Raw genomic sequence first — 23,533 nt, forward strand, 5'->3', positions numbered from 1 at the left:
AATTAACCTGATACCTTGTTACCATTACGGACACAGAGAGTGTGCACACAGGGCTTAAACTAACGTCAATGTTTAGCGTGGCTCGGTTACATTGTACATGAAAGGTGTCTGCTGCAGAACCTCTTGGACACTAAACCCATTTTAACCTCTGACTGGCACTCGGGGGCTTCAACCTCATCTGTTCGAGTGAGTGCACATTCCTGTACAGTGGGTCTGGGGCACAGAAATAATTCAACTACTGCAATACTCCGGGGAGAAATGTAATTCACTCTGTTTCGTAATATCAGCTTTCTCCTCTTTCAATCCCTGGCTGTATAGAGATTCATATTGAAAACTCCCATGATGCTGCTGTCCCTAGTGTGACGAGCCCATATTATTAACCTCTTCATTCCCAGAATACATTGATTAACACCCAGCCCTGTGTCCGTTAATGTCAGTTCGAGATGTATAAACCTAGACAATGGCTAGATTAGAGATCTCTCTTCATAGCTTGTAGTTATTCCTCCTGGGAGATCAAATATCATTTCATTGTTTTTTGTGTTAATGTTTTCTGACGTTTCCCCTTTGCGATGTCCATTGACCCCTGTATATTTGCTATCTACACTGATTGGCCAGGGCTCCAGTTTCTGGTTTGCTGATTTGTATTTGGGGAACAGACAGTTGTTGCTCACTAGTATCCAATTTGGTGATCTCGGGTAGAAGAATTGGCCAATATGAATGGAAGATATACCTTCTGTGTTTGTGTGTCTATATCTATATCTCTATCAGACTTTACCAAATAGCTATGTTATCAAAATGTAGTTATGCAGTCGTTGTCTAACAATGCCAGGATACGTTTGCAAGGGTATTAGTCATAAGAGGCAGGTGAAGGGCATAGTACCCAGGCTAAGCAGTGGTTCTAGACATATAATCTGAGGCTGCATCAGTACATGGGGAGATGCCTAAGGTTGCAATGTGGCTGACTAAGTGTTTAAACACATATAGGCTAGACAATAAAAGGCTACTGGCATACTGCACAGCGCTTCAGAGGCAACAGGGGGAGATCAGAGTTCCATGTGCGCTGTAAGGCCCTCAGTGCTCAGTGTTTATTGCAGCCGGTGGCCACCCCCCACAGGTAATCAGTCCAGTGTTGGCTTAACCGATACCCATGTCCGGTATGCTCTTGCTGCGGGCGTTTGGCTTCTCCAGGGTTTGGACAGCACTCACCCTCTCGTTGGCTTCGGGTCGGTTCAAGGGCTGTCAACTTCGGGCTCCAGGCCCCATGACCCAGAAGGCCTAAGTCCTGTTTTCCACGCAGGCGGTGGAGGGTCCTGTTGCGTGTTTGTTGCTTGCGGCGGGGTTCTTTCCGCCCACGTGGTGGTCTCTGCTGGGTAAGCGCCCCTCTGACCCTCGGCTTGCGTGGGCTGGTCCTGGGCTTGGTGGTTTGCTGGGTAGGTTTTGTGCCTGTTTGATAGCCTTCAGTTTTTGGGCTTAGGCCTCTCTGGGTTTCCTTTTGTCTGGGTCGTTGTGTGGGTTACGCTCGCCTCTCCAGCTTGGCCCAGAATCGGGCAAATAGCTCGTCGATACCCTGGAGTGTTCGCTCCACGTGGTTCGATGCTGTGTGCGAGGCGAGTGTGTCCGTCATCTTGGGCAGCCCAGGGGATCGCAGCTGCCGCTGGTCTGAGTCAGCCTGTTGTTCACTGTGGCAGGTGTCTGCCGCCCGGGTGCTTGCCAGGTAGGACCGGGATAACCCAACATAGCCAACATAAGGTAATCCAGGTTATCCTTGCTTTGATAAACACATAACTTCTTCATGAAGAGTACTGCCCTGGTGTATGTAGAATTCATATGCCGATGCAAAGCAGATCTACTCAGCACCTTCACTAACAGCTCAGAAAAGTGTTATATATCTGAAAAGAATGGTGGTTTTGCAATTTTAGATCTAAAAGCTGGGTATCACTGTTGAATGTTAGTGCTATGTATAAAGTAATAATCTTCACTCAGTGTGTGTATATTGTATGTGTCACATTGTGCTGCTAACTATATCCTTATTGTATGATTATATCAGGATCTGCCGTCAGAGAACCAGTCCTGAGTTGTTCATTTCTGCAATGCTTAGAATTTAAATCTAGAGTTCTGTGCTTTCTGAAAACTAACTGGGTTATTCACTAAACTGTGAATGTCAGACACATAGAATAACTAACTAACTAACTAAATATTTTCCAAATCTTACAATTCCAGCTCAGTTTTTTTTTATTTTTTTGCCTGATCCCCAATAATTCACAGATTGGTAAATATTCCAGTTAGTGTCTGTTTAATAAGTATGTTTTTTATTATTTTATTTTTGTTGCTATTTTTGACTAAAGTTTACTATTCGATGGCTGTCTGTACAAGTCACTGGTTAGTTAGAAGCCAGTTTGTGTATTTGTAGACTGCGATGGTGTTCAAACTGGTCTCTCTTGCTGGATTACAAGAACCAGAATTCCATAATCCTATATTGCACTATGCAAAGTTTGCATTTCTTTTAGGGGTGAATTGGAAAATTCTCACAAAAAAATGAATGGGAAAATTTGCAGAATGAATGGGAAAATGTTCTCAGACTCTGGAGGTGAGTGGGGGCAGATTCACAGGTTATCGGGGTGAATGGGCAGGTCACCATGCGGTGCTTCCCCCATTTTAAGAAGTCAAGCTGGACCCCTCCTTCACTGCTTCTGACAGAGAGGTGGTGTCACTAAGCAGGGGCCTCTGTTAGCTCTCCTGCTATTTCTCTATCACTTCTGCTTTACGTTAAACCAGCTGTTTAAAGCTGAGATGCACAGTGATGTAGGGTTAGAGGATTTGATGTTGCAGGATGTGGCCGGAAGGGTGTTTTTTGTATATCACAGGGTGTTTGCTCAGGAAGCCTAGTTGAACAAATGATCAATCTGTAACTTTAATTTAACTTATTGTATGCGAGCAGGAATCTTCTCCTATATAAGAATAACTTGCATTTGAATGACTTTAACAACATCCAAAACATCTCCATTAAAGCAACTCCTGTGGGCCCTTTGGAGTTCCATTGTCCCCTGCTAGTGCTTGCATGAATCCTCCTATGATTTGTACCATACAGATGTCTACACACCCTCCCCACCCAAATGTTCCTTATTCCCGTTCTTTTACTTATCTCTGTGTTTTCGATTTCAATTTATGGAGGTTAATATTTTAGCCAGGATCTACTTTTTGGCATCTGTTGTGAACTTGCTGTTGTCCAGTTGGTTCTTTTGGGCAACCTTAAATTGTTTTGGGCTTATACTCCATATTCATTCAATATCGAGTCTCCCCTGTGTCTAAATAAATATGATCAGAGGGCTACAAACAGAAAGTAGAGATTCTGAAGTCTTATGTTTTTTGCTTGATCAAGTCCTTATTCAGCGGCATACGAATAAGTATCTGAATACAAGAAAAACAGAAGGTTCGGAACTTGATCCCCACTTGTTTGTGTCTTTCATTGGCACGTAGTTTAGAACAGGGCTGTCTAATAGGTAGATCCCCAGATGTGGTAGAACTACAACTCCCATAATGCTTTGCATGCCTTTAGAGTGCCTTTACAATGACAAAGTATCATGGAAGTTGTACATCTTGGGATCTACCTATTGGGCAGTCCTGGTTTAGAACGTTTAAAGAGCATTTTGAGGGTTTTTATTTTTAATTTTTTACATTTTTATTATTCCATTTGGAGTACACCAACATATTCTATACATTTTCAGCCTAAAATGAATAGAATCTTTAAAAAGGCACACTAAGTACCATAATTTAATACAGTGATTATAGTAACACCCCCCCATTCTATGTCATATCTTGTTTGATTGTTGTAGCATTACCATATCGTAGTTATTTTAACTGGGATTATCACACCGCCACCCGTCTCCACCCTGGAAATGCCGAGGAAATCCCAAATTGGATCAAACGTGTGCACTCTGTATAGCTCCGTGAGTAATCTAATTACTCCTGGAAATAATCTGTATACAGTGTTACCGTCTCTAATGCAGACACATTCCTAATCTCTTCATCCCCACTGAAGAGAAAACCCCAGACACAGCGAAATGTGGACATCCCAGCATGGGTCCCTACAGTCATTGATTCAGACATTTGAATAAACCATTTTATTGTTAGGGAAACGTGACTCATCCATCCCCTGTCGGAATATTGTATGTGGATGAATGTCACAGAAATTTAAATTCTATTTATCCTTTGATAGGTAGCTTTTTAAAGCTTTTTTTTTTTTTTTTTTTTCTTCTAACGATTTAATTTCTTTATTCATGTGAATGCTTCACTCTCCCTATCTGTGATCTCTGTTAAAACCTCAATGCATATCACATTTAGAAATCTAGTCTACTATCACCAATTATCTTTATTTATCATCTGTGAGCGAGCTGTTGTCATTTTTGATAATGTATGTTTTAGAGAATGCCTTGTGCATATATACCACACGCTACTTTACAGTAGAAGAGAATTGTAGTAGCTATATAGTTCGTGTATATTTTATTTATATAGCGCTCACCGGTGTACTTGGCATGGTACAGGTTATATTAGAGCGTGCATGATCACTTTTGGCGTTCCAGTTTAGGGAGATACCTTAGTAGTCTCTGTCCAATAGAGTTCATGCTGGCCTCCTAAAAGTCCTGCTTTTGGCGGGACAGTCCTGATTTCTGGGTCCTGTTCCACGGTCCAAATGTAGTTCTTTGGAGACCTGCATTTGGGGACACCAGAGAACTGTCCCTCGGCAGCACAGAGTGTGCGCACCATTAAATTCTCCCCTCCCAGTTATTAGGATACTTGTGTTAAATACTTTTGTAAAAGGAAAAAAGTGCGGCCAACCTTTTCTTAAAGGAACACTGTAGTCATCTAAAATACTATAGCTAAATAAAGCAGTTTTAGTGTATAGATCATTCCCCTGCAATTTCACTGCTCAATTCACTGTCATTTAGGAGTTAAATCACTTTGTTTCTGTTTATGCAGCCCTAGCCACACCTCCCCTGGCTAAGATTGACAGAGCCTACATGAAAAAAAAACTGGTTTCACTTTCAAACAGATGTAATTTACCTTAAATAATTGTATCTCAATCTCTAAATTGAACTTTAATCACATATAGGAGGCTCTTGTTGGGTCTAGCAAGCTATTAACATAGCAGGGGATAAGAAAATCTTAATTAAACAGAACTTGCAATAAAGAAAGCCTAAATAGGGCTCTCTTTACAGGAAGTGTTTATGGAAGGCTGTGCAAGTCACATGCAGGGAGGTGTGACTAGGGTTCATAAACAAAGGGATATAACTCCTTAATGGCAGAGGATTGAGCAGTGAGGCTGCAGGGGCATGTTCTATACACCAAAACTGCTTCATTAAGCTAAAGTTGTTCAGGTGACTATAGTGTCCGTTTAAATGAATATTTGTTCCTAACAATCTCCAGCTGGTTAGTACATGAAGTCTTGTGTCTAATCACCGTAAAGCATGCATTAAACCAGGGGTGGGCAATCTGCAGCCCGCAGATTGCCCACCCCTGCATTAAACCATTGCGCCCATACTGCATTTAATGACTTTATATGAGTTTGGTTATTCTGAGCTGTGCTCCTTGGTAGTATCAGGAAGACTCTCTCCATACCTCTTTCTACATTTCTACACATTTAAAGGACTGTTTGTTCTAAGTGGTACAAAGTAGCTGTTATCTCTATATATTGTATTAACATTTAGAGATAAAAGACCCAGTGACCCAGCCCAGTGTGTTGTAGTGAATTGAAAAATAAATTGCCCGATGTTTTACTGTTGTGGTACTGCCATCCCCAAAGTGAAGGAGAGCAACAGACTTTTTCAGAATTGCATATTTTTTTTATAAATTTAGATTAGAATTAATTAATTGGTTGGTTAGCTTCTTTTGCTCTCCATGTATGGGTCGCCACGCTAATACCATGTACATATGTTCGGTTGCAGAAATAAAAGATTCCAATAACTATATATAGCGTTGGGAATACCATCTGTATTCCTGAAGCTGTTGTTGTGCCCCTATATCCAGTTAAATCCCCCAGTTTGTAATAAAAATTAAGAAAATAAAGGTTTTTATTACCTTCTTTCCCAGAGACTCCCTTGGCGCTGCTCAACTCTCCTCCTGCCATGATGTCATTGGGGAGGCATGGCCTCCTCCAGCAAGGGTCCTGATGCGCATGTGTGGCGAGTACTTGACGAGCATCCAATGGGTTTTAAAGGAAAACCTTGCATCCAATGCTTTCCTATGGGCTTCCGCATCACATGGCCACATTTTATTCAGTCAGTGCAGTGGAAGAGCCTCTCCTGGCTGTCAGTGTCACCTTCATTAGGGTAGTGTTTTACCCTTCAGGCTAAACATTGCTGTTGCTACAAAACTATACTCTTTTACATGGCAGGGCCAGCACACCCAGACCCCTTAACTAAGATGGCCTGGGGGATTTTAGTGCAGACTAATGAGTGATGCCTGTCCTATAACTGCAATAAAATAAATAGAATATGTCTTAAATGCTGGTCTTTCTGAACTCTAATTCCCATGACTCTCAGGTCAGAAACACGTGATGTGCCGGAGGTAGCTGTCAGTGTTCTGAATGATGACAGATTCACCAAATTAGCAAAGTACTCTGAAATAGCTCAACTTCCAGGAAAATGTAACTGTAATCAATGAATCCTATATGTAATTGCAAAGAAGCAAGTTATATTCTATTAAGTTAAAAAGCAAGCCTTCATCTCCTTCAACACTTAAGCAGCTGCGATTGTAGGCGTAGATGGAGACGGATTTGGAGCGGTCTCTAGATGCCGCAATATCCAGATGCCAATCCTGGCGCTCAGACTCTCCATCTGCCTGCGTTTCTGATCTATTATTGGAGATGGATGAATCACTATATTTTACTGATATCTTGTCTCTACTAAACTATTCCAATCTTCTTACCTCTCAATCAGTAGATTGGAAATGTCTTGATAATGGCTAAGATCCCTTATGGTGTAAGGACAGAGCTGTCTTTTCAATGGCCCACACGCTTTGCCATTTAAAAAATAAATGTTCAGTTTTTTGGTTACTGCCACCTTGTCTACTATGCACATACTATCCTGTTAGGTTATTATCTTAACTCTTCCAGTGCCAGGGTTTATTTGCATTTTGCGCATAGCAGAGGCCAAACCGGTTTTCAAACCGTTTGCTGTCTTGAAGTTCAATTCTTTAATCTGTATGATGGTTTTTGAAGGACAGATACTAACCTAATAATTTAGTATGAATAGAAAATTAATCTATACAGGACTAGTTTAACCCCGTAAGGACCAAACTTCTGGAATAAAAGGGAATCATGACATGTCACACATGTCATGTGTCATTAAGGGGTTTAAAAACAAATATAAACACCAACATAGTTGACTTGATTTAAGGAATTGCCTCATAAGCCTTTTAAAGGAACACTCCCAAGCACCATAACCACTGCATTGTCACTAGGCCGAGAGTGCCCTACCTTGTAATGGTTTTACTTCTTTCCTCGTGTCTGCTGGGCACCCCCTCCTACATTCACTACATCTCAATGAGAGACAGAAATTCTCTATTCCCAACGCTCTCAGTGTATGCGTTATGTCTGCACTGCAGGGCTTAGCTTAGATGAGCCAGCGGACGCTTGTGAACAGGATCTTCTGGTTTGTACTGAGCACACTGTAGTATTTATGGTGTTTGGGATGTTCCTGGGATTTATCTTGGTAGTTTGAGGTCACATATTACAAAGGGATGCTTGGTGATCTCAACACTCCAAGTTTTGCAAGTAAGAATTCTGGTGTCGTAGCTGTAATAGTGGTGAGCTGTGCTCATGACCCTTTTTCACGATTGCATTTTTAGTGGCTGATTTGCAAGGACTGTCACGTTTTGGGGACTTTACCATTCCAGCAATTACATTTAAAGGAACACTATAGTGTCAGCCCCCATCTCTTTAGTTTAAAAAGGTAGTCCGTGTCACTCTGCCTCCTTGTCTGAGATCATCATATTTGAACTCGGCCAATCCAATGATTTCCCATTGGTTAGCATTGGAAGGCTACTGTGCATGTGCTGCGTCTTTCAGAATCTCCTCAGAGAGATGTATTGAATCAATGTATCTCTATGGCTAGCGTTCAGCACATCTTGCAGCACTAACCCAGGAATCACCTCCAGTGGCCGTTTGAGTGACTGTCACTGGAGGTGTTACTAGGTAGTAATATAGACACTGCCTTTTCTCTGAAAATGCAGGGTTTACATTAAAAGGCCCTCAAGGAGTGTCTATAGCCACCAGAACAACTACAGCTTAATGTAGTTGTTCTGGTGAATATAATCATTACCTGCAGGCATTTTCATGCAAACACTGCCTTTACAGAGAAAATCATGGAGACGCTGAATTTTCCTCATTGAGATGCATTGATTCGGTGCATCTCTATGAGGAGTTTCTGATTGGCCAAAATGGTGTTTGGCCCTGCCCCCATCCCACTCCCTTGACGATTTAAGCCAATCCAAAGCTTTCCCTATTGTTCTGGTGTACTATATGTACTCGTGTCTGTGATCCTTCCCGTGGATGCCTGTCTACAGTGATTGAGTACAGTCCTAATGATCATAAAATCCTCCCCCCCCCCATACCTGGACAGTATCTTTATATTAACAAACCCTGTAATTCTGGATCACAATTTGTAAAATGTAGAAATATAAACAATTACACGGGAAGGAACAGTTAATTCCTATTCTCTATAGCACAAAGCCCCCTGTATGTAGCAATCTGATAGTACAATGGCAGCTTGTTACCAGTGCCCAGGCCTGTATTTATCTCTGGCAATTTCTATTTATTGTGAATGATTCTAATGTTCACTCACGTATTTCAAAAATCCTGAAATTTGTCTTTTAAATGACATGTGAGCAGTTATCGTTATATTTTCTTTCTTTATCCAGTGTTTTGCCATTTTGTAAACATCAATAACCACACAAACAGGAAATAAAGATTTTCCTAGTTATGTGTGTTAACATAAACAGAAATACGCTAAATACAAATTCTCCTTTATTAACTGCAAAGTTATTTCATCATCTAAAGGGACACCATAGGCACCCAGACCAGTTCAGCTCATTGACGTGGTCTGGGTGCAATGTCCCTGTCGCACTTAGTCCTGCAATATAAAACATTGCAGTTTTGGAGACATCCAGCATCCGTGAAAACCCAAGCAGAGAGCATCGATTCAATGCTTTCCAATGGGGAGGGCCTAATGCACTTTCAATGCTTGCCCGTGCATGCGCATTCGGTCTGCCCGTCCGATGACGGAGGAGGAAGCACAGCGGAGCTATAGTTTTAGGAATACAAATCTGTGTTCCTAACTCTATAGTATCCCTTTTAAGTCTCATGGGCCAAGACGAGTGAAGAATAGTGTATGGAAAATGTTTTGCCGGGAGCAAGAAGCTAAGAATACTATATATAACAAAGCCTCTGTTTTATGCCACCGTGATTACGGATGGCAAAGTTATGATAACATATCAGAGATTCTCACCGGAACAGAACTTTCATCATCAGTTTCTCGAAAGACTATTTTTTTTTTTTTTTTTTTACGTCTCAACTTTGACACGGAATCACAGGAGAGATGGAAATAAAATGACTTAGAATGATCAGGCAGGAGATATAGGGGACGTGATGATACATGAAGTAGGATAGATGGAGTTATAATAAAATCCAGTTACTTAGAACATGAAGCAGTGCTGGACTTTGATTTCACAGGACACCATGATACCAGGCAGGGGAGCTGAGATATGGTGACAAAGTATCACGAAGATGGAAGGCTGGAATACAGCGACAGATGGAATACAGAGACAGGCGGAAGGTGTGGTATGATGACGCAGGAGATTTTGGAGACAATGACATCAGAGATTGTTTGTATAAAGGTGTAATATAGCAAAAAATAAGTCTTAATACATTATTCAGTACCTTAAAGAACTTCTGCTTGGGTATATTGAATAGATCATCTATCTTTGTGATATCTGAAGTTTTCAATGTATCTGGGGCTGATTTAAAGCGGCACTGTCATGCCGAACTTACCTTTCCTCAATCTCTTCCTCTTTTCCCCCTCTCTCAGGGTCTGTTCTTCATTTCTCCCTGTCTTCTTTAGTTTTCTTTAAAATCATAAGACAAAGTAGGGACTCTTTGCCTTATGGAGGTTTCCTCCGCTTGACCAGCTCTGACCAGCGGAGAAGCAAAGAGTTCTTCATTTCCGCTGGTCAGAGCAATTTTCCCACAATTCTTACCTTTCCTCCCTGTTCCCACGATGCTTCATGTCATTTTAGCCGAAACTGCCGAATTGCGTTCTAACTGAATGAGAACAGTATGTTCGTTTGTTTTAGAACGCAATTCGGCACTTTGTTCGTGTCGGAATTTAATTTGAATGAAAAACTCTGATCCTATTCGTGCTGTGGCTGCATCTTGCAGCCGCTTAGTAGAGAACTCCCTAATTCCCACGGTATTAAGGAGCTATCTACTAAAAGGCTGAAAGACCTAAATTGCTAAAGATTACTTAGTATTAGTAAATTCGGCCTCTACTCGCTATACCGCGAGTAGGGCCATGTCTATTAAACAGTGGGCAGCCTATGGCTGCTCACTGTAAAAAAAACAAAAAAAAAAAACCTATTGGCACCCACCCCTAAACGACGGGTGGGGGCCCTAAAGTAAAATAAGGGGGGATACCTATTGCCCCCACCCCTGAGTGGTGGGTGGGGGCCATAAAGATAATGAGGGGGGGGGACGAACCTACTGTCCGGCCCCCACCCCTGCGCGGTGGCTGGGGGCCATAAATTACAATGGAGGGGGGACCTACTGTCCTCCCCCCAGGCCCCCATCCCTGGGCGGTGGGGGCCATAATGATAATTGGGGGGGGACACCTACTGTCCTCCCCCCCTGGCCCCCCACCCCTGGGCGGCGGGTGGGGGCCCCAAGTCAAATTCCCCCCCCCCCCCCCATCAAAGGTGACTAGGGATCCCCAAGCCCCTAGTCACCCACCCAAATAAAAAAAGGCCCCTACCTACCCCCCCTCACCCTAAAAAAATAGTGAGGGGGGAATAAAATTACTACCCTGTAAAGTAAAATTAAACTTACCATTCGACGTCTTCTTTTTTCTAAAATCTTCATTTTTCAGCCCCCAAAAAGGCCAAATAAAAATCCATTATGCCCGTCGAACTTAAAATAAAATAAAAAACCAGAGCGCAAAAAATAATAATCCCTCTTCACCCATGGCCTTCCCCCGCCATGCGGAGCTCAGTCTGAGCGGAGCCCTCCATGGGTGAAGATGAATTTTTTTTTTTTTTTTTTTTGCTCGGGTTTTTTATTTTATTTTAAGTTCGACGGGTATAATGGATTTTTATTTGGCCTTTTTTGCGGCTGAAAAACAAAGATTTTAGAATTTGTTTCACTGGGCATGTGCGGGAATCTCAGTCTGTCTAGTGTGGGCAGATGACGTGTCCCACAGGGACTTCACCTACCCACACAAAGATGGCGGCGCCCTGAATAAAGATCAGGGCAGAAAATGAAGATTAAAAAAAAAAAGGTAATCTGGGGGGCTTAGGGGCATTTGGGGGTGACTAAAGGGTCAATTGGATGTAGTGGAGGCGGGAGGGGGGTTAAAAAAAAAAAAAGATTCGGCATGACCGTTTCGCTTTAAGGTAATTTGAATTTTTCTCTTTAAGACTGTTAACAGTAATGATTATCCTTAGTCTTCCAATACGTTTTGCTGTTCCCCCACCCTTGTAGGCAATAATTGCTCTTGCTCTTCAACGTCCCCTGATCCTCACTCAGTATGATGACTTGGAGTAGTCGGAGTTGTAGTTGTACATGATGTGGATAAGCCAGCCGTGAGGTTGTCTGCGCTGAGTAATCGAGGTCTACTTATTATTATACTTCCAGTTTTAGAGTATCTTACAGGAACAGCCCTGCCCGGTTCCCATTTGTAGTATTTTGTTTCCGCAAGGATTGCGACTGTACACATCTCTGTGTGATTTCTGCTGACTACGTTAGTATCAGGTCTCTTGCTTTCTTCTATTTTTGTTCTACGTGTGTCATTACTTTTAACAGTCTGCTTTCAGTTCCGGTTATTTTCTCAATCTTGTTACTAATTGTTTAAAGCTGTCATGTAAACTGATTTTGCTAGAAAAATCCCATTACGGATTTTTTTTTTTTTTTTATTTATTTTTTTTAAATCAGATCACCCAGGCAGGTGTTACACTCAGTCCCTGGGGGAAAGATGGGGTGTGAGAAGTTTATCTCTGTGAACTGATTTTCCCAATGTAACTGTAACTGTCCGGAACCTGCGAAGTTACAGGAAACGTTTTATTACATCTTAGCAGATACCGTCTAACCATTAACATGCAGTGGTTAGTGATTTATAATGTATAGATTTTAAATCTTTCCAAATGATTAATCGTTCATTTTATTCCGAAACCTGCTTCACACCCGAACATTAACCCCTTGCTCTGGCTTTGCAGTCAGTACACAAAACCTCTGACCTCTCAATTCATAGCACCCCTGACTCTCTGACTCCTTGTATTGAATTCTGCAATATTATTTACTGTATAATTATAGTACAATTACTGTATTCCAATTTAACGTACATGCAGGAGTCAAAGTTGCCATATTATTTTGTAAGTTGACTTATCCTGCGAATATAGGCCTAACTCTATATACTAAACCTCTAAATTTTTTAGGGGTTTTCTTATGAGCTTGATCGACTTGTGCTACCGGGATATATGGTACATTTAGTCGTCGTCTACGTCAGTACATTTTTACCAACTCTGACAACCCATTTATTTCTTCTGACGATTACCTATCACATTGTTAACTAATCACCCTAACCTTAAAGAGTTACACCAAGACATATAAATAATGTGTGTTTAATTTAGAATGCTCGGCTGGGGATTAGTTTTTCCCTCCCCCCTTTATATGAATGTGGTTTCCCCTCCCCGTCTGATGTTGCCTTTTTTCTTTCCGTGGTCCTAACGAATGCCTTTCATAGAGAAGCATTTGATTGAATCGTTCTCACCGGCTCATAGAGCATGCGCGTGCCATGACCTTGAGGAGGGAGTAAGGAGTGGACAAGGGAAGGAGGACATTTTAAAAAATGGATGCAGATTAGGACTACATAGAAGTGGGGAAGGCCGGAAGGCCTCAAATTAAAGAGGCAGTGCTGTCTGCAAGGGTAGTTGCTCATGATGGCAGATGTAAGTTTTGCACAGATTTAACACTACGCAACCAGAACAGAGTTATGAACTATTTAAGTCATGTTTGCCAGGGGTGTAACTAGCCCCCTGCACAAAAATGCAAACATCTCTGTATTGTGCAGCGTTTTAAGCAGAAATGCTACACATACAGAGATTCCTTCCTTTATCACCACCTCTAACGGCAGAAGTGTTGATGCTGGTTGGAGAATCCCTTTAACACTTTGCGCTATTCCAGAATACTAACTGATTGTTAATAGCTTGTCCTCTTAGTTCCTAAGCCATCATTAAGCTCCACGTCTGATAGCAGCAATCAATATGATAGCCATTCATTATACTGCTGTCAAAACGACCTTCTAAAATTAACCTTGAACAAACTGATAACTATAATTGATTCCCAGCATGGCAAGAAGCTTAAATGCCAAATTCCCTCAGTGCCCACGGGAAGTGCTGGTTAGACGGACATTTTTATTTAAAGAAACACTATAGGTTCTGGAATATAAAATATATTACTGACCCTATGGTGTTAAAAAAAACAAAAAACATAGGGTTCCCCTTAAATATCTATAAAATGTACCATCTTCCAGCGTCGCGCACGTCCGCTGAATTGATGACCTCAGCCAATAAAATGCTTTCCCATATGAAAGCATTGGGAGGCTTTTGAGCATTTGCGTCAAAATGCTCTGCTGCTCCAGTTAGCATCTCCTCAGAGATATGCATTGAAATAATGCATCTTATGATAAAGTTCAGTGTCTGCATGCAGAGCGTGGAAACGATATAATAAAATATTTACAAAACTGTGAGGGGTGTACAGTACTCCCTTTTGTGAGATTGTGTGTGTGTGTGTGTGTGTGTGTGTGTATAAATTTTTTTCATCATTTTTTATTTTCTTTTTACAAGGTATTTCTTTAAAGTGTAATTGTTCTTCTCTGGTGTTTCCTTGTTTTTGGGGCAGTATAAAGCAGCGGAAGGAAGTTTAAAAACAAAACAAAAAAAAACTCCACTTACCTGCCTGCAATTCGGCATTGAGGGTGATTTTCACTGCCCCGGGGAAATGATATACATGCGCACACTGTCTCTGGCATCCCACCAACAGTGCTGTACATGCATATGAGCCGTGTCCATAGCATTGCAAGGTCTAATCAGACTTCCATACACTGCCTGGAACAGCATGTAAAGGTTTAACCCCTTAAGGACCAAACTTCTGGAATAAAATGGAATCATGACATGTCACACATGTCATGTGTCCTTAAGGGGTTAAAATAACAAGAGAATTTGTGGAAAATGATAGGTTTCCAAGAATAGTGATGAGCAGCCTTGGATCCCCAGATGTCTTTGAATTCCATCGTCATTTAATGTTTCTGTTTGTCTTTCCCATAAGATGACTGTATAACATGGCTAGTTTGTTCCTGGAGGAACTCATTGTGCTTGCTCAGCTTCAGTGAAAGTGTAAATAGTAATCGGTGTAGTAATTCTGAGCTGATTAGTCATTTGCAATAATCCCCAGTGACTACCCAGGGTGACACGTGATGATCCAGTCAATAAGGACTCATAGGACTTGCAAAAATAGTTTTGTCATTAGGATCAACATTTATACCAATAGCAACTGGATGTTGAAAGGAATTGGAAAATAATATACATTTTATTTGCAGAGACATACTAATGATTCATCTTAAAGGGACAGTCTAAGCACTAATCCTAAATTAACACTCTGTGTGCCATGGTCACTACATTGCCCTGGTCCCCGAATGTCATTAGTCAATCTGTTTTCGAATGGCATTGCTCCCCGTCTCTCTGCAGCCCCAGAAGAGACAGAAACTTCCCATTAGAGCTTCTCTTGGCACTGATCCAAGTAGTGTTAGCCCTGCACTGGATCGCAGTGTAGCTTGTGGCCTACCACTTGCCCCTAGTTGAGGGAAATGTGCGATCCTCGATCTAGGATTTGCATCAGGTACACAAGTTGGGGTTATCCTGGTCACCACTGGACTGAACAAGCTTGCATTACTCTAACTGACTGATGGCAGCACTAAGCTATGGGCTGGATGTTGGACTACCCAAAATGGCTGACACTTGTAAACCTTATAGCTGGAATCAAGAGCCACGAGGCCCCGACTCGACTTTTCAAATGTACAGGTTGGGCAAAAATTCAGAGTAGGGTTTAAGGACACAACTAACTTTTTTTCTTCTTAATGAACCAATGATATTACATATAATGAATGCTTTAATGTATGGAGATTTTTTTGACTTGGTACAGAAGATATCATATCGTTTGGTTGTATTGTTCATAACATTAGTTAATGTTTAAGGATCTAGCCTAGAATTTCTGTCTGGATATTCTCTTTCAGCTGCCCAGGTGTGCGTGCTTTGATCACGTATACCCACTCCTTCAGATATCCCCACAGGTAGTAATCCGGAGCTGAAAGGTTGGGTGAACATGGTGGGCAATTAATCTGAATTTCTTACAATTATCTGCTTTTTGAACAGTTCTATTAGTAGTGAAACAAAAATTCCACTATTTTTACTTGTTTCTTTGTTAAATCGCCCAAGACCCAGTTATAATATAGAAAATGTAAATACTAACAAATGGGAAATACGTTCCCTGTCAAATCCTACTCTGAATTTTGGCCCGCACTGTGTATTAACTTAAAACTTGGTTGTAATAATGCAGCCCAGCAACTGTAATAGGCTACAGATCCCACATTTCTTCCAGCTATTAACTTTAATTATTAATGGTTAAAATACGGTATTCCTGGTCTTATTCAGGGTAATTTGTAAAGGTGGAAAAAGTGAAACTGAAATACCTGTAAAAATGATAATTTAGCTCAAATGCTTATGGGATCTGCACTGTTTTGGGAATGCAGATTTTAAATAGTGCTTGCAAAAAGTAAAAAAAAAAAAAAAAAAAGGAGCTGAATATGGCTCCATCAAATGTGATATGTTACCTGAATAAGCAACTCTATTTAAATGTATTCTGTGATGTCTGCAGTAAAGCCCCTTGTCACTTCCTGTTTTTTACTGCGCTCCTTACAGTAGCAGCTGTATTACGTGCCGTGATGTGGTCGTATGCAGGGGAAGACAGTGTATTGGAAAATGTCTAAGTTTAGAAAAATGTCTACAGTTCAGAAAGGTAGCAAGTCATTGGTTCACCTCTTTTGAGTACATGTGCCTCCAAGATTATTGGCATCTTTAAGAAGCCATCTGAGTTATATAGCTGGTGCCTTTAACTCCTTAAGGACACGTGACATGTCATGATTCCCTTTTATTCCAGAAGTTTGGTCCTTAAGGGGTTAAGGAGGAAGTTAGTTAAGTAACATCTGGGTTAACCATTACTGCCATAAGGAATCATTTGCGTGTGCTGTCCACGTGCATTGTATTGTAAATACCACTGTTGCTTTTTTTTATTGATATGATTCATTGCAAATTACTTCAAGCCGTTAACAAAATACTAAATAACTTTAGCATTCGCCAACTTCATGCCTTGAGCCTGGAGGTGAAGCTTAAACTTCTTAATCGTCTTAATAATTAACTACATTAACTAGCTAACGAGGTACTTAATGCAATAACAGGCTTTTAGAAAACTCTTAAATACAGCAATCTGTTAAATAATCCAAATAATTTTTTTTCAATATTTAACCTGTTACTATTTTTTGGCTAGAGGGCAGCAAATTAAATAATTAAACAATGTTTGAGGAAAAAAAGTGAAATAATGTTTAAAGTCTAAAATTTTCACTGATCACTTGAATAACATGTCCTAAGTTGACTATTACTTTATTACGAGACACATTTTATTAACTTTTTTTTTGTTTTATTCCCTATTCTTTTTCAGCTTGTGCTCATTCAGCTTAGTGTCCATCTTGGCTTCGTAGAGGCTGAGTCGGTGCAACTGTCTGAGAAAACAACAATAATACTTCCATCTGGGAAATACCACCACACCGACCCCGAATCCAATGCAAGCTTAATATGTGACAAGTGTCCGGCCGGTACCTATGTGTCCAGACACTGTACAAAGTCTACACTTCGAGAGTGCAGCCCTTGCACCAATGGCACCTTCACAAAACACGAGAACGGGGTTGAGAGGTGCCATGCCTGCAGACCGCCTTGTGAAAAGCCGTTGGTTGAGAAAATGCCTTGTACTGCCTTGTTTGACCGCGAGTGCTCTTGTCCAACAGGTGCATTTCTGTTCAATGACACCTGTACACCACACACCGTTTGCCCAATTGGATGGGGTGTCAGGAAAAAAGGAAGCGATACAGAAAATGTCAAGTGTAAGATATGCTCTGGCAGGACCTTTTCGGATGTGCCTTCTAGCGTCATGAAATGCAAGACGCACACAAACTGCTTAGAACTTGGTCTGGGGGTCCTAAGCCCTGGTACGAATAAACGTGACAATATTTGTGGACCGCTTTCTTCTTCACCTCCACCGGTTCTAAATTCTACACGTGCTGAAAATGGTGAGTATGCTAAAGAATTATTGACCCTGATACAGTGTTGTCCATTCGATGTTGTGCTGTAACTGTACGGTATCCTGCTAAATGTGATCAAGATGTAGGAGCCTTTAACAGACTAATTCTATTTCTTTCTTAATCAATTGGAGCTTCATTGAAGTCTTTTTAGTTCAAAGGAAAATAACAGAAACCTGAAAAATAGGCAAATGTAGGGTATATAAACGGAAAAAAACTTGCACTCACGCTTAGTTAATTCCAACGCCGGGTACATGCACCAGAGCTCCAATAGACACAAATAGCAAAAAGGAATGGCTGCTCACCAGACTTAAAAACAAATTTTTTTATTGAATAATGTTAAAAATTGCCCAATGTTTCAGTCCCCATTCGGGACTTACTTCAGGGTCTAAATAACAGGACAACAGACGTTTCGACCCCTTAAGTCTTCTACTTAAATCTATATATACATTAAGTGTAAATGTACTCACCAATAGTGACAGAATCCCTCGGTGATTAGAGCGTGATGATGTGTTCTGGGGTTGCTTGGATACCGATAAACATGCATATTAAAGTATCGGGATAATCATATTAGTGTGCACAGATGAGAGTGACTCTAAATAAAGTAAATAAAAGTAATGGCAATCTATTACATTCCACGCACAGTGTTTTGAACATGCCTATTCTGCTTAGTTTAACCTTTCTGTATGTCCCCCGCTCCATGATTACGTGTCCCTTGCTTATGATTCATCTATGTGTGGCTAATGCCTATATCTCCGTGTGCTCAAACATCTGGAATCCATTGATATAACCTGTGTTTCACCCAATAAATTAATTTGTGCTGTACCGTAAGGCAGTGGTTTTAACCAAGACAGGATTTGGATTTGGAAGCAGCAAAGTCAGTGCTTACTGAGTGTGTAGGAAGAAACCGATGGTTCCATATATCTGAATACCTTACAGTTCTGTAGTCTACCACTTCTCCAAATTACCTGGTATAAAAAAAAAAAAACCCGGGCAATCGGGCCAGCAGAATAGCTGTCTGGTATACAAGTATCTGGTCCTACACCTGTTACCACAGTTACTATATATTGTATATAAAATAGTGTGGAACATCTTTTGTTTTTATTTTTAATATAGCTTGAGACTGAGATTGGGGAGTTAGGGGGACCCCAAAACTAAAAGGTTGGTCTAAGCACCAAAAACACTTAAGCTCATTGACGGGGTTTTGATGCATAGGTCATGCCACTGCAATGTACGTGTCTGGAGGATGAAGAGGGCCATGTCTTCAAGAAAATGTAGCCAAACATTAAAGGGATACTATAATAACCAAAACAACTTCATTTTCTTCCACTTAGGAGTTAAATAACTTTGTTTATGCTGCCCTTGCCACACCTCCCTGCATGTGACCTACACCGTCTCCCTACGCGTTTACTGTAAAGAAAGATCTTATGTTCAAACTAAATATGTTGCACAATGAGTTTAACAATTATATTTCAAGTTCTGTGCATTGCTTGCTAGAGCCTGCAGGAGCCTCCTGTGTGTGATTAGAGTTCAGTTAATAGAGGCAGAGATACAAACTTCTAAAGTAAACACAATGTGCTGCAAGATATGATTGAAAATTGAGCAATTGTTTCCTAAATTCTCTGTAAGTTACAACCAGGGGAGGTATCGCTTAGGCTGCGAAAGTGATTTAACTCCTGAGCTCCTTAAGCAGTAGTTTTGGTGCTTGGAATATCCTTTGTGCCATTAAATACTAAAACATAACATACAGGAAGGACGAAACTGACACAACATATTGGAAATACAGCGGGCCTCAAGTACAAATGGGCTACTCCCAGGACACTATGGGTGACTAAAGATGACCTACATTACAAGATCTCCAATGTAGGAGAAGGACCGGCTCTATTGACTACTCTGGGACTGTCCACTAACACCAGGGCACCAGCCACAACTCTGCCGGGACCGGCAACCTGAAACCTGCATTGGTCACACCAGACTATTACTCTTATTTTCATTTACTGTTATTATGTTTTTATGCTATCTATATTCGATGTATATCGCACCCTGTTTTGATATATCTTTTGAAGACGACCTAAACCACACATAACCTGGTCCGCTGACCCACCCTCACTGGGTGACACCGACCATACGGCCCCGTGCCGATGAAACGACGGCCTAGGTTCAACTAGTGTGCTTCATCCCCCCCCCAACCCGAATGCCAAGGGTTACAGGGCAGAGCCCTCTAAGGAGCCCCCACAGTACATCACATAAACTGAACTCCATCTCATACCGCACTCACACTTAGACGAGACATAAAGGCTTAGATCCTACCTGTTACCCACCAGGACACACGTCAAACCACACAAGGAACTAAATGATTACCAAGGCCATAACCTGTGCCAGTGTTCTAACATAGTCGTATAGTCCCCTCGGGACGACAACAGCCACATAGAAACACACACCACTGGCATGTCAGGATCCTCGCTACAACCACATAGCCCACACCAACACAAAATGTGCATAACTCGACTCGGCCCAACACATAATAATTGTATGAATTGTGAATTGTGTAATTGTGAATGTTTTATTGTGCATCTAATGTTGTGGCATGACTACTTTTCTATGTACTCGCTGAAACTGCACCAAAAATAAAGAATTTAAAAAAAAAAAAACATATTGGAAATATATATTAAAGGAATGATGAGGGGGAACCTAATGTGCATGCACTACGAGCGTGACACAAGCATTAGGCTTTCCCCATAGGAAATCATTGCTTTCCCATGATTTTAAAACGCGCTGGAAATCCTCTTGCAAAGCGTCAGGCCATCCAGCGTTTTGTCGTGGAATTAGGTAGGTTTCTCTCAAACTGCAACGTTTTACATTACAGGGTTTAGGGAACAGGGACACTGCACCCAGACCACTTCAATGAGATCGTGTACCTTTCATCTTCAATGGTACTATTTATATAAATTTTATAAATATTTATTTCGTATGACGTTTTACCCTAGACACAAGATATTTGTAAAGAAATCAAGATTTCAATTTTATGAAAAATTCCATCTATATCAATATAAATTAGTTTAATTTTATGGCTGCTTTTGGGATACCAAAAAATGATTATGTTCATTTGAAATTTTGTCTTTGTAACCAAATTCAGATTTTGTTCGAGGGCATTCAAGCTTTCATTCTATATTGTCTCCTAGTGATTCTTCCCAATCTAAAAAGCCCCCGAGACCACAGCAAGCAAGGACAAGCTCTCATTGAGCAGATATAAACCTTTCCATAGACTGCCTAATGGATGCAAATAACTTCAGCGGCATTTTCATAATGTTCTTTTTCAGAACGTGTTTAGAGAACACGACCTTCCTTGTTGGTCGCAATCCTCTCGACCTTCCTTGTTGGTCGCAATCCTCTCGTAGCCTTGATTTTAACCATTTAGAGAGATTTTAAAGTGGAACTGTCAGGTCTCTAAAAGTGATCGCTCACTATTCCCTGACCCCAGTAAGGATGATTAAAGCATTTACAGAGGAGACACGTTAATTAATTTGTTTGGCACAATTTATTATTATTTTATTTAGTTACCCAGGCATACGATGCAATACGATTATTTTTAAAAAAATATCACAATCCTTAAATTGGTTGTTCAGAAGTCTGAGATTTACGTTATATAACGTTATGTTTATAGTACAACAGCCAGAGGATACGGTGCAAATGTATTTCTTAATATTTACTACAATTGGAATCTTTACCCTATAAGTACTAATAAGAATAAAGTATTTTTAACTCCATGGGCTGCATACAATAGTACAGGGATCAGCAACCTTCGGCACTCCAGATGTTGTGGACTACAACTCCCACAATGCTCTTACAGCCATAATGCTGGCAAGCCATTAATAAATCTGCAGGTCCCCCAGGGGCGTCATTTAATGCTTTTAAGCCAGCAATGGCGAACCTATGGCACGCCGAGACCTCTCTGTGGGCACACAGTCATAGGTCGCTGGATCACTAGGGCCGGCACACCTTATGGGGGCGCCATTCGGCAGCCTTAGTCCCCCCCAGGCAGCAATGCAGAGTAGGCACCTGCTTGCCCTAAACGGCAGGCGCCTACTCTGCTTTCGTATCGTTGGTGAGTGGGATGGATGGCTGCGAGGGACCACTGACTTATGTGCTGTTCCAGCACTGTTCCCTCCGTGCCCTCCGATGATGCCACCGGGAGACAGGAAATGATGTCAATCAGGCGCTGGGGGAGAGGGGGAGATGCTGGTGGAGAGGAGGAGGAGGTGCACCACCACCAACACAACAACTTAATTTATATGAAGTTGATCTGGTGACCAGTGTGTACCTTTTTAATAGAAAGCTAAAGTTATTATACAACTACTGAAGATGAGCGCATGAGAGAGAGCCAAGAGAGGCGAGAAAGATAGACAGAGAGAGAGATGGATTATGGTGAGACATGTACTGTATGGGTATCTCTGTATTGCAAATCTGTGTAATCAATCACTGTGATCCTGAGGCTGTGTGGGATAGTTAAGAGTATCTCCTTATTGTGCCCTGCTCTGTGTATTATATCTCTATTTTTTTTTTCCTCCGCTCTGTCTGAGGTATGGTTATCTCTGTATTGTACTCAGGTCTAGTTTATAGATATCTTTATGTTGTGTCCAGCTTGTTTTATTGTATGAGTATCTCTGCATTATGCTCAGCTCTCTGTATTGTACGGGTATCTCTGCACTGTGTAGGGAGGAGCAAAATTATGGGGGAGTCTGGCACCCCACCATCTTAAAACTTCACACACCGCCACGTCACCCACCTTTTAATAGTCCATTTCTTTATTGGAACATAGTAGCCCAAATCCCAAATTTTTGGAGGTACATGAGAGCTGCTTTGGAAAGAGCTGGCTTAAGCATTGCCAAACCAGTCCATGGGAACCAACAACTGCCTAGGATTTAGGATGTATGTTATACTGTTCAAATAAATATATTAATAGAAGATGAACTTGTGATGGTCTTTATTATTATTATTATTATTATTATTATTATTATTGCCATTTATATAGCTAAGGCAATAGAAATACCCAAACCACTAAAAAACAAAGACAGCAAACCTACCAAAAAGTGTGCCCTCTTACAACACCAAAAACAATAATGTAACAAATAAATAAGTAGGGATGCAGAACAAGAGATACACTTCTAAGGTGCAGATATGAAAATATATATACAACCTTTTGATAGCGAAGTAGGCGATATCTATATAAAAATAAATAAATCGCACATAGTGTATTACAGAATAAACATAGAGGACACGCAGGATGATAATGTGGAACTCACAAGATTGCAGTGATAATCAAGCCCATCATCCTCAGTCAGAAAAAATCTTATAGTGCAGATGGAAATAAAACTTGACAGAATTTATTATACAATGCACTTACAACAGGGTCCAAATAAAAAAGCATGTAATCCACTCCAAAGTGGTAACGACACCCGTTTTTTTTCGCCTATGCGTTCCAACATGGAACGCACAGAAGGGTTTTATCGCCAAACCGGAACCGGAAGTGACGCCGGACGGATGTAGTGCGTTCCAAGCTGAAACGCACACGACGGAGAATCCATACAGGTGAAGCACATTCCGGTATCTTGGCGGCATATTTAAACGGCGACCTGTGGAACAGAAAAACAGAATCCCTGAGGAAGAATCCCTGACGAATCCCTGACAGAATCCCTGACGAAACGCGTCGGATTATACTATTTGGAGGACTTACTCTGTATGCTGTCGTTACCACTTTGGAGTGGATTACATGCTTTTTTATTTGGACCCTGTTGTAAGTGCATTGTATAATATTTTCTGTCAAGTTTTATTTCCATCTGCACTATTATTTTGTCTCTTTTACTTTA

General features: G+C 41.1%; 1 protein-coding gene across 1 annotated transcript in view; it reads left to right on the plus strand.

Moving 5' to 3' along the window:
* Window positions 1–23,533, plus strand: part of TNFRSF21 (TNF receptor superfamily member 21) — a 93,504-nt gene that overhangs the window by 4,533 nt on the left and 65,438 nt on the right. The window contains exon 2 of the mRNA XM_063442053.1: window positions 17,033–17,657. Within this exon, the coding sequence (XP_063298123.1) occupies window positions 17,033–17,657 (625 nt within the window). The remainder of the gene's footprint in view (window positions 1–17,032; window positions 17,658–23,533) is intronic.

The sequence above is a fragment of the Pelobates fuscus genome, chromosome 2 (genome assembly GCF_036172605.1).
Source record: "Pelobates fuscus isolate aPelFus1 chromosome 2, aPelFus1.pri, whole genome shotgun sequence".
Lineage (NCBI taxonomy): Eukaryota > Metazoa > Chordata > Amphibia > Anura > Pelobatidae > Pelobates > Pelobates fuscus.